General features: G+C 39.7%; 1 protein-coding gene across 2 annotated transcripts; it reads right to left on the reverse strand.

Moving 5' to 3' along the window:
* Positions 1 to 66: 66 nt before the first annotated feature.
* On the reverse strand, positions 67 to 18050 carry ghrb (growth hormone receptor b). Of its 2 annotated transcripts, XM_015001864.2 has the most exons (9): positions 17769 to 18050; positions 12795 to 12873; positions 6266 to 6389; positions 5240 to 5418; positions 4848 to 5026; positions 4320 to 4464; positions 4155 to 4245; positions 3998 to 4067; positions 67 to 3271 (listed from the first exon to the last, which is right to left on the reverse strand). In XM_015001864.2, exons 2-9 carry the CDS (start codon positions 12865 to 12867, stop codon positions 2384 to 2386), a joined length of 1749 nt encoding a protein of 582 aa, XP_014857350.2. In that variant the 5' UTR covers positions 12868 to 12873; positions 17769 to 18050; the 3' UTR covers positions 67 to 2383. The 2 variants fall into 2 exon arrangements, with proteins under 2 accessions (XP_014857350.2, XP_014857349.2); XM_015001863.2 differs by lacking the exon at positions 17769 to 18050 and having other exon boundaries at positions 12795 to 12903.
* Positions 18051 to 19024: the final 974 nt, after the last annotated feature.

The raw sequence follows: 19024 nt of genomic DNA on the forward strand, positions 1-19024 counted from the left end.
TGCAGAAGACAGCCAACCAATTTCAAGGACACTTCAAAGAGATCAGATTAAAACAAGACAGCAACATAAGTTGTTGAAAAGTTGTTTAATGTGTAACTTTATAAACTTTGAATGTTTTTTTTACATTTATTATGACCCATATTATTGGCAGAAAAGAAGCCATTTCCCTTTCTAGATGCTGACATGAGATGGATCCACAAATGTCTGGAAAGTTTTCCAAAGATTGTCCAAACATTCATGCAAAGAAAATTCAGATTAAACTTCATTTTATCAGTCCACTTCCTTGACCATTTGCTAAATGTTACCTCCAGTTTTCCTGCTCATCATCCAGCTGAAGGTAACTTCTTACAGAAAGCTAAACAGGTTTAACAAATGCAGCTGAAATCAGTCATTTACTGTTTAAAAGAAATACAACCTTCTATTTATGACATTAAATGAAACTAATCTAATATTTTTAAAGAGCCAGTTGTGGCGGAATGTGCTAACAAAACTAGCGATTAAACTGTTAAAATATTCAGTATCTTTCCACTCAATGAGAACTTCTTAAAGTTAAATAATATAAAATATATTTTCATCCTGATCTAATTTGGCAGAATACAGATAAAACTGCTGATCCGATAGATAAAATAATATTTAAGGACACTTTAACATAAAAGGGCCACAATAAAACTTCTGACGGGCCGGATTTGGCCCCTGTGCCTCGAGTTTGACACCTGGAAGAATTCTCCAAACATAACTGACCGACAACAGGAAGTTTAGTTAATGTCAGACAGTGAAGAAGAAAATACATGCGTGATTTCAAATCATAAATGAATACAAATTACTCAGATATAACGGCAAAAAATACACAAAAAATTTAAACTTAAAAAATATTTCAGTTTTAAATGAAAAGAACAGGCACTAAAATAAAAGGATAATTTACAGTCCAGTAATGCTTTAGTGTAGAAATGAAGATTTATTCGCCTTTTCTTTAGGCTTCATATATGAAACAGCATCAACATTACCAAGTGAAACATGACAGAAATATTCAAACATAGCTGAAAGTATTAAATACATAAAAAAGTAAATGCATGACTTTTTGTTTATCATTTTCATAGATTATGTAGCAGTTGAATTAGTGAATACTGGTGTTTAAATACTGAAAAAAGACAAAATTATGACAAGTTATTTCTCTATAATTACAGAGCACCTGGATTTTCAGAACATGTTACAATGTTGACCTTTTCTGACCTTTTTCCTTCACAATTTAGATTATGAGATTCAAAGCTGCTTTTTAAATTAAGCCACACAGCGATGAGACCATTTAACTGGAAGAGGGTGTGCTAACTTTATTCCACCAGAACAGATGAATGTCATCATCAAACCTCACTTAATTTGTTCTAAATCAATTATTTATTAGGCAAAAATGGTGGCATTCGTCAGTGGTGGGCACACTAACCTGCTAATAGCATAGCTATTTTTCCAGTTAGCACTTTAGCATTTTTACTAAATTTGAAAACATTTGCGCACTTAACATTCCCTAAATTAATTTTTTCTTATAAATTATAAAGCACTAATTTACTTGGCTCTTTTATAAACCCAAACTTCATCTGTGTTGAAGTTTGTGTTATTGAATTCTTCAAGTAGTTAGACGTTTATAGTCATACTCTTATTTTGAAAGGGGTAAAAACTGTTTACACAGCAGTTCTGTTTCTTCTTCTCACTTTGCTCCTTTTTTTTTTTACCTCCAATGACATTTTAAACATGAAACAAACAAACAAGATGACATTAAAAAATAAGATGTAAACAAATATAATATCAAAAGGCATAAATGACATAAATTATGAAGTCAAAATTAAACTGATGTTTGAGAGTTGTAGTCTTTCAGGGGCAGATACAATTTGAATTGAAGTTAGCGTCTTAGCACATTAGCATTAGCTTCTGCTAACAAAGCTAAGTGGTGCAGCACTTTACCGTTAGCTAAAAAACTAAATGGTATACCACTTTAGTGTTAGCTTTTGCTAAATGGGGTAGCGCCTTAGCATTATCGGAACAAATTAGCGCTTTAGAGTTAGTGTAGCTTCCTTGTTAGCTAGCGGTGCTCACCACTGGTATTTGCTCCCTCTGATTTCCCATCTACAGATTCAGATCTTCCCTGTAGCATCTTTATTAGCCTTTACTAGCGCGCTGACATGAACTGATAGGTGCAGCTTAGCAGAGATATTTATTTACGCTGTGCTGGTTTAAGGTGCAACAGTGTTGCTGGGTCCAGGTTTCTCTGAACGCCTCAGGCTCCTGCTGCTCCACTAGCTATTTTAAGCTAGCTGAAACCCAGTCAGGGCACCTCCAGGAACTGACCTTCCTTTAGATTAACAAGTTCTGGGTGATTCAATCCCCGGCTGATTTACGGCGTGACGCTTCCCAGCAGGTCGGGGGTCAGGTAGCCGTCGGGCGTAGCTGGGATTTTGGGGCCGGTTGGGTTGGGGGCTGGCGTTGGTGTAAGTAGGAGGCTGTTCTGCATGTCCACGCCTTCCACCACGGTGTAGACAGGAGCAGCAGGCAGCTGGGCCACGCTCTCAGGAAGCTCTGCTAACCGCTTCATCTCAGAGCTGCAGTCTCTCTGATCTGCATTCACCAAGACGTCATCTTGTTTCTTCCCCTTCTCCTCCTCCATGTTTGTCTCTTTAATAGTGGTTTTCTCCAGCAGAACGCTCCCAGATGACCTGACCTCGCCGACCTGCGTGTACGCTGCCGCCTCCCTGCCCTCCACTGCTACAAACACTGAACTTTGCTCTGCGGTGCTCGCCTCCTGATGGACGGGCGACGCGCTCGCCTCCTGATGGACGGGCGACGCGCTCGCCTCCTGATGGACGGGCGACGCGCTCGCCTCCTGATGGACGGGCGACGCGCTCGCCTCCTGATGGACGGGCGACGCGCTCGCCTCCTGATGGACGGGCGACGCGCTCGCCTCCTGATGGACGGGCGACGCGCTCGCCTCCTGATGGACGGGCGACGCGCTCGCCTCCTGATGGACGGGCGACGCGCTCGCCTCACTCAGCAGATCCGGCTCACAGCAGCTGGAGCGGCCCGAGTCGTTGTCCCTGAAGACGGCCGAGCCTGGAGACATCGGGGAGCGGTCCATGAGGCAGCCCGTGTTCATGTCCAGCAGCTTGTCATTGGACTCCTCGATGTCCAGGTCGATGAACTCCACCCAGGGGTCGTTGTTGTAGAGCTCTGGCCTGAGGTCGGGCGGGCCGGTGAGGATGGATGTGAGCTCTCGGAGTTTCCCTTTCTGAAATGGACACAGTTCAGACACCCATGACTTCCCACAGAACCCAAAATAGATATTTATATTTCAATTTCAACCTTAAATAGAAAGTAAAAATTCACATCTTAAATGTTTTTGTGATTCCATTTGGGTCTAACTGGCTTCTAAAAACAACCCAGATGCCTAAAATAAACACCGAGATGTTTTTTGGCAAAAGTCTGTTTTTAGGTTCTGGGAAATGAGTCATTTCAAAAACTTCCAGAATGTAACGTCACAAATCAGCAGGCCGTTGCCTAGCAACCCCAGCAGAGATCCGCCCGTCACCTAGCAACCCCAGCAGAGTTCCGCCCGTCACCTAGCAACCCCAGCAGAGTTCCGCCCGTCACCTAGCAACTCAACCATGGGTTTATACAAAATATGTTCATTGCATTTTTTTTACACAATATCATAGTCTTGTTATTATAACATGGTCAAATATCTTGTTATAAGTTTAATATTAATTATTTACTTAAAACAAGCTCTTATATCTTGCTGTTCAGTTGTAAGTTAGTTTTGTCTCATTTCAAGTGTTTTTGCATTAGAAACCAGAACAAAAATACTTTGTAAGATTTTGTGTTTTTGAAGTGCATAATTTTAGCCAGAAAAAAGCTCAACTGTAGGAAAAAATAAATGCATTTAATTAAAAAATATATATACTAATAAAACTACATGTATTTTATGATGTCTTTTATTGTTCTTGTGGAAACTTGCCTTCAGTAGATTCGGGTCGATTCCTCGTATTTTCGGTCCAGGAACAGGAGGCAGGAGGATAAACATCAACCTGAAGCAGGAAAGAAAACAGCAGAAATCTCATTTCTTCTTCATTCTCTTGGTTCAGACTCAAATATTCTGACGATCAGATACTAACTTTTCCTGCTGTGAAATGATGACCAGCAGCAGGACGGCCACTAAAAACAACGCTCCAAAGATGAGCAGAGCCATAACTGGGAATCTGGAAACTGAAGGACAAAAAACAGTAAAATGAGTGAATTGAAAAAGCAAAAAGTTTTAACACAGCTTTATAAGCGTTTACCTTTAGATGGGATGTGGATGAACACAGAGTCGCTGAAGTCTCCAAAGTCCTTCCCTGCCAGCATTTTGCAGCGAACTCTGACCTCATAGTTGACGTTGGTTTGAAGGCCGAACAGGGAGCGGTGCGTTGTTTTCACCAGGCCGGTCTGAGGAGCACAAAGGGTTAAAAACTCAAGTTATTATCTCTGGAAATAAAGAGGAACCATCTACAGTCAGCACAGCTTCAGTTACTGCAGCTGGAAACTGGAGAACAGGCTGAAATCTGAGCCTTCAGAGTCACATAGAGACAGTTACAAAGTCAGCCTTCTGTCACATGAGGAACAACGAGAAAACAATTGGATTTCACAACAGTCTTTAGTTTTCTCTGTTTATTTTAACTTCCTATTCTTTAATTTCTTATTTTTATTAACAGGAGGCTGAAAAAGTCTTGTTTGAATTATCAGCTGGTGGCTTAACTTGGAGACAAATAGATTTGACTGATTGTTGTAACTGTCCTCTGCACCGTAACGCAGCCGGCATGGCCTCCCACCTGTTCCCAGCGCTCGGTGTTGGCCTGGCGGTACTGGGCGTCGTACTGCAGCGCCATCCATCCCGTCTCCACGTCAGCTGTCGCCGGAGGCCTCCAGCTCAGCATGGCGTCGAAGTGCGATCCTGTCAGGCTGACGTTCATCAGCGTCCAGTTCAGGCCGAACGGGGGGTCCGGTTGCACTGCAGAGCAGAAACAGGATCAAAACAGGCAGAAAATTCAAACACATTTTCTCTAATTGATCCCAACACTTTTCATTATTAAAACCAGTTGGACGTCATGTCTTCTGCAGAAGAATCTGCTTTCTGTCCCGCTAACAGGAGGAAGGTTTCTCTAAAGTGGTATCCAGAAGCCAATCTGGACTTTCCTACGTTTCTCTGCGGCTGTGAACTCACCGAGGTCTTCCAGGGTGAAGGAGATCTCGTCGTAGAGGACGGTCCGGTCCCTGGAGCGCAGCTGCACCGTGTAGGACGTCCAGACTGTGGTGTGGTTCTCGTTGAAGAAGCACTCGTCTGGTCTCTCTGCGCTGTACTGCGGACATTCGTCCCAATTTTTATCTGAGCTGCCGAGAAGCCTGAAAGGGACGACATTGATGCTGGTTTATGATACGTTCTGGGGGTTTTGATTCAGCACTGCTAGCTTAATCACCAGAAAACAAACATTTCCTAAGAATTATTGAGTTTTTCTTTATAAAATTCTAACTGATCAGTTGTTGTCAATCATGCACATGACATATACACTGCACACCGACATATGTTTGGAAGCTGATACTCAACACTTTATCGACATTACATACAGCAAAAGCTAATCAGAAAGTGCTAATATTATTTCTTCTGTGTTTAAAAGTCTTCTAGATTTTCAGGGCTTCATTTAATTTCAAAATAAGAGCATGAATAGCCAAAACTTCAGCACAGATATCAAACTATTCAACTGAAAGTTTACAAAGCAGCCAAGTAAATTAGAGCTGTAGAATTTATGTGGAAAAATTAAGTAAAGGGAAGCTAAATATGCTAAATGTTTTCAAAGTTAGCTAAAGCGCTAACAATTAGTTCTGCTAGTAGCGCATTAGCATCCCCACTACTGGATTTATATATATATTTGATCTTCTGGCTCCAGTTTAAGTCACTTTATGATTATTCCAGCTGAAATAAATTATTATAAGCTAAACATTAACTTGATTTGCGTTTGTTTGGTTGATTTAAAGCAGCATCACTTTGACCCGCAGGTGGACTTTGCCTGTTGGACCCGGTGGATCTGGGTACACAGATAACTCTGCTTTGATTTTATCTCAGTTAAGCCCAAGTTCATGTTTCTGCTCTAAACCTGAAGCAGGTTTTCATGTTTTTAAAAATCCTCGCTGCGTCTTTGAAGCAGAGGAAAATGCAGGTTTATGGTTTAGTGAAGTCGATGTTTTTCCTTACACTCTGTTGAAGTAGAACAGGCGTAAATCTTTTGGTTCTGTGAGGTTCTGGAAGGATCCGGCGCTCCATCTGCAGAGGAACGTCTCCATGTTGCGAGAGACGCAGCCGGTGAGGTGAGGCCGCACTGGAGAGGAAGAGAAAATGTTTACACATTTTATTAAAAACAATATCTGCTTCTTTATCTCTTTCTATTCCTGCATTTGAAGCAGTTTGAGCTGCAGGACAAAAAGGCCTCTGATATTTTTCATAACTTACTGATTGTTTCATATCTGACATATTGTGTGGAAGTGTTCGGTAAAAGTTGATAGATTTTTACTGCAGAAGAGAGAGCAGCCGGAGTCATTGGTGAGGTGAAATCACACAAACCCATCATCTGATAAGTTTAACTGATCTGACTGAGCAAAATATTTTAAAATCTACGCACAAAGCGCATACACACCAAAGAATATTCAAAACAGATTTGGAAAGATAAAGAAAATACAACAGAAGAGGACTAGGGCAACTGGAAAATAAAAATAATTCTGACTGGAATTCAGAATTTTGAGGAAAGAAGTTAAAATTTAGAGAAATAATTAAGAAATTTGAGACGGAAAACCCAGAATTCTGAGAAAAATTAATTCTGTGAAAAAAATCGGAATTCAGTGAATTCTGGAAAAAAAAATCTAAAACAATAGTCTAAACTCAGAGAAATGTATAATTTCTGAGACTAAAGTCAGAATTCTCAGAAAAATTCAGAATTCTGTGAAAAAATTCAGACTTTAAATCTCTTTCTGGATTAAGAAAATGTTGAAAGTCATTGAACAAGGTGATGTTTGTATATTTGAAATATTTCTATAATATTTTTCTTTATCTAATTTTCCTTTTCAGTGAATGAAGGCAGATAAGCTCATAATGCTTTCTGCTTCTGTCATTGATGGTCCCTTTTAGTTTTTGCAGTTACTGATATTTATGACTGAGTGGCTGAAATGACAGATAAGATGGCGCAGAGCGGCTCTCTGTGGCCGGCAGCGTTTTCCTGGAAGTCGTTTTCCGTCTCTCTGCAGGAGGAGTTTGCTCCTCCGCTGTCGTGGAATAATCTGTTTGTTCTCGCCGTACCAAGAAATGCACTCACACAGAAAGAGGCGTGCGGCTCGGGTTTTACTGCCTGCACAAATTGAGAGCATGTGTGCCTGGAGCAGCTCTCGGAGGAGCAGCTGCAGGCTGCAGGCCCAGTAAACACCACATCTGGCAGAAAACGCAGAAATTACCACTTTCTGCTGTCTGTTCCGCCAAAGTAAAACATTCATCTTCAGTAAATACAGTTTCCTCCATGTTATCCTGAAAAACCCAGTTGTTTCGTGTCTTTGCAGCTTCAGGATCTGAGCTAAAACTCTTAGAATAATGAGTGAAGAGCTTCGTTAGCATAAAAGTTATGTAACTGCTGATTGAAGGGGCCAAACAAAATAATTCAGGTCGAAAAAATATCTATTTTTTTTTATCTTAAATTAAATATTATTCAGAGTTACTATAGATGGTGAAAAATGCTAAATTTATATATTATTTTGTACAGTTTTGGCTTAATTACTGCCAAGTGCTGTTGATTATCCTCATGTACTCGCTGCTAAATGTGCTACTGGTTGAGAAACAATTACAGAAAAACTGTTTACCTGCCATCATCAGTGGCTATGCCAACTTATAGGCTAGCTGCAGAGCAGCAGAGAGAAATGAGAGTGATTGACAGCGCTAAGTCCCACCTCCTAGCTCTGATTGGTTAATTCTAGTTAACACTGGGAGAAAACAGAGGAGTTAAAGTTTTACAGATTATACTGTCACAACATAGTGATAGCTTCAACAAATATGTAAAAAAATATTTTCATAAAGGTTACACAAAGCAGCTTTAAGGTGATTTTTTCTTTATTTCATTTAAATGATACATGTCCTGCTGAGAAGGCAAAAAAATCAAGAATTTACTAGTTTTTTGTTTTCTCTTTTAACTTGATGATTTTGGTCAAAGTGACAAAAAAGTTTGGACGTTTACAGCAGAGGATCGGCTGCAGCATTCCTCACTCTGGTCATGAAAACAGACGAAACCACCTGAATCCTCCTGCAGGCCATCAGCAGCTCAACGCCTCACAAGTCCAGACTGGCTGAGCGCCGTTTCCCTGTGATAATGATGATGGATGCTTTACTATTGGCCCACTTCAGAGAACAAGAGTCAGGGGTTAAAAATAACCTGTTTACCAGATAACCGGCTCCTCCTGTTCAGGGCCAAGCTTCATCAGGATTAGGAGAAAAATGTGACACGATACCCAGCTATGTGGTCAGAAAATCTCTCAGTGGAGGAGAGAACCTGAGGGCTGGCAGAACCGGGCCGACCCACTGACATGCTTCTACAGGTTCCACCAACTGAAATTTAACACCTTTACGTCCAAAATGCACAGAAATGCATGAATGGCATCCAACAAACTGGCGATAAATTTACACTTAACTCAAGCTAGCCAGCTAACAAGCTAAAATACTGGCTAACTAGCTAGCTAGTATGTTAGCAGCTAGCTACTGGTAGCATCAGCTACGATGGTACTGCAGATAGAAAAAACTGAGTAAATTTCTGCCAAAAAAAAAACCCTTACATTTTCATTATAAAAAAAAATCTGGACATTTTTTGAGCTCTAAAAGTTGAAAATTGCAGGTGGGTTTTTTCAGCAAACACAACCCAAGACTTCTCTACTTTACTAGTTTTTTGGATGGAGGATGACTTGTTGGATAGACGAACAGACAGATGGACGAACGAATGGATAGATGGATGGATAAACAGATGGATTAAAAAAATTACCAGGTCTAAAATATTTGACTTCTGAAACTCAGAAATATCTGTCTAGGAAACTTGAGATTGATTTCAATATTTCTGCTATTCATGGCAAAAATGCACTCCTCCCGTTTCTCCCCCCTCTTATCTACAATGGCCCTAATATGCTATCGTACAAAAAACTAGCCAACTAGTTAGCAAAGGGTATGCTACCAGCTAGTTAGCGGTAGCCTCAACCGTCTCCAATCAACAGAATGAAGATGAGTGGGACTCAAACTTTTAGCTGACAGAAAATCCCCGCGAGGAAAAAAATAGATTATACGACATTAAATAGTCCTGTCCAAACAGAATTTAAGAAATTTATTAATATATTATACGCCAACTTACTTTTTTTTACATTAAGACTTTTTTTTTGTATATATTAGCAACTAGTTAGCGGTAGCCTCCTCCGCCCGGAGTCACAAAACGCAAAGATCTTCAAGTGCGACTTAAACTTTTGCCTGACAGAAAATCCCCGCGAGAAAAAAAACAAACATAGAATATATGATATTAAATAGTGTTTGTGAAACAGAATTTATTAAATGATCTTAATTTGAAGGGGTGTTACTTTTATTTTTTTAAATGAAGTGAGACTTCTAAAGAAATGGTCGGACATTTTCAGGATGCGCGCCGCGGACACCCTGACCCTCCCTCCGCCTTTCTGTAACGTCAGCTTGAGCGTGTCTGTTTGCTTAGCGGCTGTCGGGCACAGTTCACCCCGCTGAAGGTAAACAGCATGGAGCGGGACGTCCCCTACTGCTTACGCCGGGATTACCTCCCAGATGGGAACGTCACCTCACGCCGTGTTCCCATCACACACACACACACAAAAAAAGCTGATGGCGGAGCCGTCACCAGATCTGCAGTAAACATGTTTACGCCTTGATTTATACCCCCAAAGCTGCCAGCAAGCTATTTCAGGGCGCAGCACCACATCCTGCATGCATTTCCATAAATCCAGATGAGCTTCCTGTCCGCTGGGGCGCAGGAAACATTCACTTAGCGGACAGTCATTCATTAATTATCAGGCGGGACGCGGCGTACTGGCCGGCCGCTCCGTGTTAATTAGCAGGAGTTTTGGAGCCATTAAGGCCCCTGGGAAGCCGCCATTATGCCTTCAATCAGGCAAAGAGGTTATTTAAAGCAAACGTTCAGCCGTCAGTCAATGTGCTCCAGCAGGGTTGCCAGGTTGGACGGGTTTCTACCCAAGTCTGAAGATGTTTGCTGTCAAAATTGGATCTGGTTCTGGTCAGAATATCAACAATGTTTTAAAATGTCACAAGTTTATAAATGTAGTCGATGACTTAAAGCACAGATTAGATTTTTTTTTATATCTGAGTATTAGAGTCACGCAAAGACAATAAAAAAATTTAATCATGAGAAAAAAGTTCTGAGTGGATAAAACATGAGATTAAAATCATAAAATTAAGAGAATAAAAATGTACTATTAGAGTAAAGCCGCATGATAAAGTTTAAATAATACAAGAATAAAGTCAAAATAATGTGACAATAAAGTCATAAAATTACCAAAGTACAGTGAAAATAATATGAGATGACTTAATTCTCGTCTTATTTTGACTTTGGTAATTTTATGACTTTACTCTTGGAATTTTACTTTTTTATTATTATTCTTATGGGTCCAATACCCCAACATAAACATAAATCTGGTACAGTTGACATGAGTTTTCTTATAAGCTGAGATTTGCGGTTTTCTGTTGTACGTGGTCTGGAAACTGTCAGTCAGATCTGGCAACCCTGTGTCCCTCTCCAGGGAGAAAACCTGGCCCTGATGAGCCGGAGAATCTGCTTCCTGCACTGGATCGACCCAGCAGAACAAACCTCATAAATAACTGGAAATCCTTCTGCTTCTCCTCGCAGCCTGGACTCCTCTGTCACTTTTCCCTCCATTTCAAATCAATCCTGCTGATGTTTTTCCCCCAAACAGAGTTAAATCGAACACATTCTGTTGCGGTTTTAATGAGGTGAAAGTGTCAGGCAGGAAGCCATGAGGGAGCACTAACAAAACGGGACTGTGGAAATGAAAACAGCAGGACCAGAACAAGTCCAAACAAAGTCTGAATCAGACCGCCTGGCTGGGAAAACTCGGTCCGGTTGATTCGTAGAAGCAGAACCTCTGAGGGCTTCGACATGGCTGGAAAAGTGGAGCTATTTTAGTCGACTCATTACTTCAAAATGTCCTGCAGTGAACTCTGCAGCTGGGAAAACTGGAGGCTACTCAAAAAATCTGCACTCTCTATTTTTATTCATTTCTTTCCTGTTTTTAATTTAATTTTGTAGCTTTTGTGCATCTGAGCTTTTAGTTTCTTTTTATGTTTTTGTTCTGGAAGGCAGGAAAGAGCTAAACATAAAAAGAAAAATCTTTTTTTCCAATAAATATGTTTTAAAAATACACAAAAAATATTTTATTAAACTGCAAGTTTACAGAACAGCCAAGTAAATGAGAGCTTTAGAACGTATCTGGAAAAATGAATTTCAGGGAAGCTAAGTGAGCTAAATGTTTCTAAAGTTAGCAAAAATGCTAACGTGCTAAACATCTAACTACATGAAGATTTCTTAATAGTCGATAACCAAAACTGAAACACACGTATTAAACTTTATTCAACTGAATATTAGAAAACAACCAAGTAAATCAGCCCTAGAGAATTCTTTAAGCGTGTTAGCACTTTGCTAATGTTGATAACATTTAGCACACTTAGCTTATCCTGACTTAATTTTTTCTGTAGATTCTAAACCATGGATAACACTGTTAGCCAACACAGATGTCAAACTTTATTCAACTACATATTTACAAAACATCCATGTAAATTAGCATCTCAGAATGTAATTTAGGAGAAGCTAAAGTGTGCTAAACGTTTACAAAGTTAGAAAAACGCATAAACATATAACTACGTGAAGAATTTAACAGTTAATAACCAAAACTCCAACATTATTGAGCTTTTATTCAACTGAAAGTTTACAAAACTAGCATCTCAGAATGTAAATTAGGGGAAGCCAGGTGTGCTAAATGTTTTCAAAGTTAGCAAATGATTTATATAAAAGATTAGCTATGCTGTTAGCGCATTAGCAGAAGTGCACCCACCACTGTCTGATGATAATTTGGAGTTATGTTCCACAAAAAAATGTGTGAATACTGAACATTTTTATTCGGGTCAGTGGTCCAACATGTCTGAATGAGCCGTTCATCAAACATTTCTCCTCTCACTTGCTGAAATGACTCCAGTTTTGCTTCTACAACCAACTGCTGGATCTCGCTTTGCTGTCGTAGAAAAGTCATTTCAGTTTCAACAAAAAGTCATAAAATATAAAAGCCAAACCCAGAGCGCTGCACTGTTACACAACCAAACCCGGCTCCAGATGTCCAACCGGTCCTAAACACTCTCTGCAGACCTCAGCTGAAATGTGAGCCATGTGTGAAGCGTTTTTCTGCAGCTGCTGGACCCAAACCGGGCCCTTCGCACTAAACAGCTTCCCATTGTTTTCCCGCTCCACAGAATTCCTGGTAAGCCACTTCACCAGAAAGCCGCTGGCTCTCTCTGCGGAGGCCAAGCATGTTGTGCAACACGCATTGTGCTCCAAGGCTGCAGTTTTACTGACCTAAAGAGACGATTTGTCCTGAAAACCCACCGAAGAACAAACTAATCAGAGGAGTGGAAGCCGTTTGGACCTGAAACATGAAAGCCCTACCTGCATCAGGCTGCGACTGGAGGCCGAAGACGTGGAGGAAGAGGAGAAGCAGCGTGAGCGCCGCAGATGTCATGTTGATCTGCGATGGAAACATGAACACAAAGTCAGTTGGTTCCACCCAGAAAACCCAGAGATCCAACCGTGAAGAACCATGACGCTCTTTCTGCACATAAATGACGTTAAAATTCCTCCCTGAGCCTCGTTTAATCAAACCCTGATGTGTTTGAGGGATTTCAGGATTTATTTGCGACATTCTGTCTCCAACAGAACAAACAGCTCCAATGGAAGCAGAAAGTTTAGCATTTTGGTGGATTTTCCTCTTCAATAAGCGACACGGTGAACCTTCAATGGGCCTTCAGGTCTGATTAAAACTCTACAAACCATCAGGTACGGAGGTGGAGGCATCATGCTGGGGACAGAGTTTGGTAAACATGGTGACTAAAGTTTCAGACAATATACAGGTCCTTCTCAAAAAATTAGCATATTGTGATAAAGTTCATAATTTTCCATAATGTAATGATAAAAATTTAACCGTCATATTTTAGATTCATTGCACACCAACTGAAATATTTCTGGTCTTTTATTGTTTTAATACTGATGATTTTGGCAAACAGCTCATGAAAACCCAAAATTCCTGTCTCAAAATATTAGCATATCATGAAAAGGTTCTCTGAACGAGCAACAAAAATAATCATCTGAATCAACAAAGTAACTCTAAACACCTGAAAAAGATTCCTGAGGCCTTTAAAAACTCCCAGCCTGGTTCATTACTCAAAACCGCAATCATGGGTCAGACTGCTGACCCGACTGCTGTCCAGAAGGCCATCACTGACTCCCTCAAGCAAGAGGGTGAGACAGAAATAAATTTCTGAACGAATCGGCTGTTCCCAGAGTATCAAGGCACCTCAGTAGGAAGGAAAAAGTGTGGCAGAAAACGCTGCACAATGAGAAGAGGTGACCGGACCCTGAGGAAGATTGTGGAGAAGGGCCGATTCCAGACCTTGGGGGAAGCAGTGGACTGAGTCTGGAGTAGAAACATCCAGAGCCACTGTGCACAGGCGTGTGCAGGAAATGGGCTACAGGTGACTCATTCCCCAGGTCAAAGGTCAAGCCACTTTTGAACCAGAAACAGCGGCAGAAGCTCCTGACCTGGGCTACAGAGAAGCAGCACTGGACTCTTGCCCAGTGGTCCAAAGTACTTTTTTTGGATGAAAGAAAATTTTGCATGTCATTCGGAAATCAAGGTGCCAGAATCTGGAGGAAGACTGGAGAGAAGGAAATGCCAAGATGCCAGAAGTCCAGGGTCCAGTTCCCACAGTCAGTGATGGTCTGGGTGCCATGTCAGCTGCTGGTGTTGGTCCACTGGGTTTCATCAAGGGCAGGATCAATGCAGCAGCTATCAGGAGGTTCTGGAGCACTTCATGCTTCCATCTGCTGAAAAGCTTTATGGAGATGAAGATTTCATTTTTCAGCATCACCTGGCACCTGCTCACAGAGCCAAAACCACTGGTATTACTGACCATGGTGTTACTGTTGGCCTGCCAACTCTCCTGACCTGAACCCCAGAGAGAATCTGTGGGACATTGTGAAGAGAAAGTTGGGAGACCCAAAACTCTGGATGAGCTTAAAGCCGCTATCGGAGCATCCTGGGCCTCCATGCCACATTGAAGGCTGCAAAAGGATTTCTGACCAAGTATTGAGTGCATAACGGAACATAATTATTTGAAGGTTGACTTTTTTGGTATTAAAACACATTTCTTTTATTGGTCGGATGAAATATGCTAATTTTTTGAGACAGGAATTTTGGGTTTTCATGAGCTGGATGCCAAAATCATCAGTATTAAAACAATAAAAGACCTGAAATATTTCAGTTGGTGTGAAATGAATCTAAAATATACGACGGTTTAATTTTTATCATTACATTATGGAAAATAATGAACTTTACCACAATATGCTAATTTTTTGAGAAGGACCTGTATTAGCTAATAAACTGTTAGCTGTAGCTTCACATAGAGGTTTTCACAAATCAGTCATAATTAACAAAATTAGTTTTTTCTCTGTCAAAATAAAAACTGATTTCTGCAGAATAATTACAATTAAATAAAAATGTTTTATATAAAACAAGTGCATAAATATTTTGTCATGTTTTAGAAATAATTTTGCAGATAGACATTAAAGTTTTCTCTCCTTTTTTGCAAATTATTTTGCCAAAAAAAATGTACTTTTGCATCTTATCCTCTAACAGAAAAGCTTCCGGTTTATTTTGCACAATGTGAAGATAAATTAATCAGTTCTCATTTGCTTCATGTTTGTTGCATTTAGAAAAGTTTTATAAATTAATTAAAAGCAGAAAAGTTTGTTTTTGAGTGTAGATGTGATCATATCTAAAAGTTTGTGATGTTTCTGAATCTTGATCAGAAAACGTTTTAAGTTTTGCTGTAATTAAATTAAAGGGTCTGGGGGACACAGTTGGCCCTGCGCCACACTTTGAACACCCCTGGCTCAGTGTAAATGTTTATTTTTCTGGCAGCTCATGTGCCTGTAGTTAAAACTATTGTAATGAAGCTGTTTGTTTGTTATAGTCGACTTTAAACAGAAAAGGTTTCACTTTTACTTCCAGAAGAATTTGAATGTAAACCAGAAGCGACAGAAACGCCGAGCCGCTCCCCATTGGCTACCTGCCCGGCAGCTACATGTGCTAATTGTTTTCTTAGAAATCACATCATCTAATCTTTGAGCAAAGAAGTCTATCAGACGGGTTTATTCACCGGTTTTATTCCTAGAAAGAAACATTTATCCGTCCTTCCAGGAAGAAGCAGCTGAATTCTGGCTGGCATTGGGATGGCCTAGTCCAAACAACAGTTCAGGGTCACTCCACTCTCCAAAAGTTGTGAAATCCATCAGCGCTCATTTCTGAGGGCTTTTCTTTTTCTTTCTTTTCTTTTTCTTTCTGGAACATCTGAATGATTTCATCATGGAAAGCAAACTGAGGATCTGATTTCACCTCAAAGTCAGGAATTTATTCACTTTAATGATCACATAGAAACATTAATGAAGCTTTAAATTATGATCAACATGCATGTTTCAGTCATTTTGCACTTATACTGATTTATCTGAACTGCTTTTTTTCATATGGCAGAAATAATTAAAAATCATTTCATTTCAGACACAGCTAGACCCAGATGACCTGTGATGTAAAATTCACATTTTACACATTTTTGCACTTTTATTTGGGTTTATACTGATTAAAAAAACTGTACAGTTGTATAGTTGTGTGTCTGTTTGCAGCCATTTTCATATGCGAGTTTAAACGTTGAGTTGGGGTCAGCAGCAGATTATTTAGAGTTAAACTGACGGCCTAAATGAGCTAAAATCTCATCATCTTAGGATGATTTTGTGCAAAAAATGTGATGAACATGTTTTGAATAGGCCACAGACGTATCCTAACCTGTTCATGGAAGCACGATACGTCGTATATGATGTATCGCGCAAACTGAGATGGGGAAAAACTTCTACATGATCTCAGTGGAAACTTTATTGCAAAAGCTAACAGTGTGGAGTCAAGTTTTTAAAATCTAGATTAATGTCAGATAATTATCATTATCTGACTTACCAGATAATGATAATATCAGATACTTCTCATTATCTGACATTAAATGGACGTCATCCCGTTAAGGACAGTCAGCAGCAAACACTTCCACTAATCTGCTAATTTTTCATTTAGCGCCTTAGCATGTTTGCTAGCTTTGAAAACGTGCTGCCATCTGTGAAACAATGTGATGGTTTCCATCGCCATGCCACACCCTCCAGGATTGAAATCATTGTTTCTAACCTTATCTATTCACTTTGCAACTTATTTGTTTAATGTCAGTTTTCTTGGAAAAACGTGACATCTTGGTGGTAGTCTGCAGTTTCGTGGGTCTTTCTGCTCCTCCTGTTGTTCCGAGTATTAAACAGCTCAATTGTTGTTTGGATACAAACGCCTCGCCTCAGTGGCTACGTGCCTGGAGGTTCATTTCCAGTTTGTTCATGACGTCAACCAGTTGGAAGCTCCTATTTATCAATGTGCAGGCCAAGGTACTGGCATATCCATGTTCCCTCTTATCTCTCAAACCTCGTCCATGTAAGGAGCTCAGGGTCTTGTCGCCGTCTTTCACAGAAACACTTTATTTTCAGCTACAAGGTGCAAACTGAGATGGGGAAAAACTTCAACATCATCTCAGAGGAGACTTTATTACAAAAGCTAACAGTGTGGAGTCACGAGAAACATGTTTGCAGATGTTTTTGCAAGATTTCCAGCTTTGTCTGTGAAATGTTAATTTTGTGCTACTTTTTAAAATCTAGATTAGTTTTTTTCTGGTTAAATAAGGTCAAGTAATAGAAATAATTCACTAAACTAGAGGTAGATGTGCCTTAATGTTGTCAAATTCAAAAGACATACCAGATTTTCCCAATTATTCAGGTGAATGCATTTACCTGCATGTTTAATTTCGATCATCATATTTGAATTAAGATTTTTAAAGAATGAAATAAATGTGAGTTTGTGCTTCCATCTCTTGTTTTTAAGTTAATTCATGTTCATGTTTAAGTTTATTTTGCCCTGTAATTAAACAGTTAAAGTACACATATAACATGTTACAAATATTAAACTAAATAACTAAGGATAAAAATACTGATGCTTGATGGAATGTCACTTTCTAATAAAATATCAATTTTAAAGGAAAATTGTCCAAATTTGGAGGGTAAAAAAGCAGAAAATAATAACCAACCATTACATTTCGCGTTAAATCTTCCCACTTTCAGTCTGTTTACAGTTTGAAGGTCTAACTTTTTCCCCGTTTCTCTCATTTCAGCCTGATTTTTAGGAAATGTGTAAATAAATCAGCATTAAGCTCCAGCAGAACAAGCATAAACCGCGTTTAGGACACTTAAATATTGTTTTTAAGGAGCGCAGATGAAGATCCTGGTTCTTACCTTGCGCACCAGCCCGCAGGTCTGACCCCGAAGAAGCCCCCCGTTCACCCGCCGCTGCGGCTCCGCTGCTCCGCTCCCAGTCCCGGAGCTCCCGGGCGTTTCCTCGACACACAAACCGACACAACGGCGACCAAACACGGACTTAAACTCCCGAATGGAGGCGCTGACAGCAGCTGATGGTGGTTCTCCCGGAGACAGCTGTCCGCCCCGCTGTGTGACAGAGACTGTCGATCTGCGGCGCTGCAGCGGCGATAAATACAGAGTGGCGCCATCTGCTGGTGGAGTCTGGCTACAGCAGGGGAAACGAGGAGCATGACGGATCTTTGAGGATGGAACAGAAAAGGAGTAAATTATTACCAAAGAACTCAGAAATTCAGAGAGTAAGCTCATACATTTTCTAGAAAACATTTCTAAGTTTCAAAGGTAAAAAAATATATATATTTATAGAATTTTCAAACTCAAATTCAAAATTTCTGAGTTGTTTGGCAGAAAGTCACTTTTTCTCCCCCGCCTTATCTGGACCTACTACACCGTTGTACTTTTCATAAAAATTTTTTGCTGTGATTTTTTTTTTAGTTGTCATTACTGCCGACTTAACAATAAAACCCACAAGAGTCCATGTACATTTGAAAAGAAAAAACAAAACTACTGGAAACCAAAAAAACATCTTGAAATTGAATGTCAAATCTTCATTAAAAAGTGAAAACAAACTTTAATTCAGTTTGAGTAAAGACTTGTTTTATTTTTAATGCATATTTTTATAATTGTTTTTTCTTTTTATTTGTGTATCAGATTTTTGTTTAAATTTTCAGTTACAATTTTTTCAGTTTCAAATTATTTTTCTTATGAATGGAAGTCCATTTCCACCATGAATGAAAAATAAAAGTACAAAAGGACATATTTACAAGTTTTTGTCACAATTATGAAAATAAAAATCCAGTTTTAAAGTCATAATTATGAAAATAAGTCATAATTTTGAGTTTTAAAGTCATGACTAGGAGAATAAAAGTAAAAAAAATAAAACAAATTTTGACTGTTTCCAGTCAAATGTCAATGATTTCTGGTATTATTTAGATGAGATTCTGTGATGATCTTTTAGCCTACTTCATGCTGTCAGTCAGGTTCTATTCAAGTGATTTATTCATATTACAGGTCTGAAGTATTCAGACCCAAGTGTAGCTGGTGACACTGAACCACAAAATACGATTAATTCTCAGGTGTAATTACTTTTTCACATACAACCAGGTTGACTTGAA

Source organism: Poecilia mexicana, unplaced genomic scaffold (genome assembly GCF_051168715.1).
Source record: "Poecilia mexicana isolate PSO_F unplaced genomic scaffold, ASM5116871v1 scaffold_12, whole genome shotgun sequence".
Taxonomy (NCBI): Eukaryota; Metazoa; Chordata; class Actinopteri; order Cyprinodontiformes; family Poeciliidae; genus Poecilia; species Poecilia mexicana.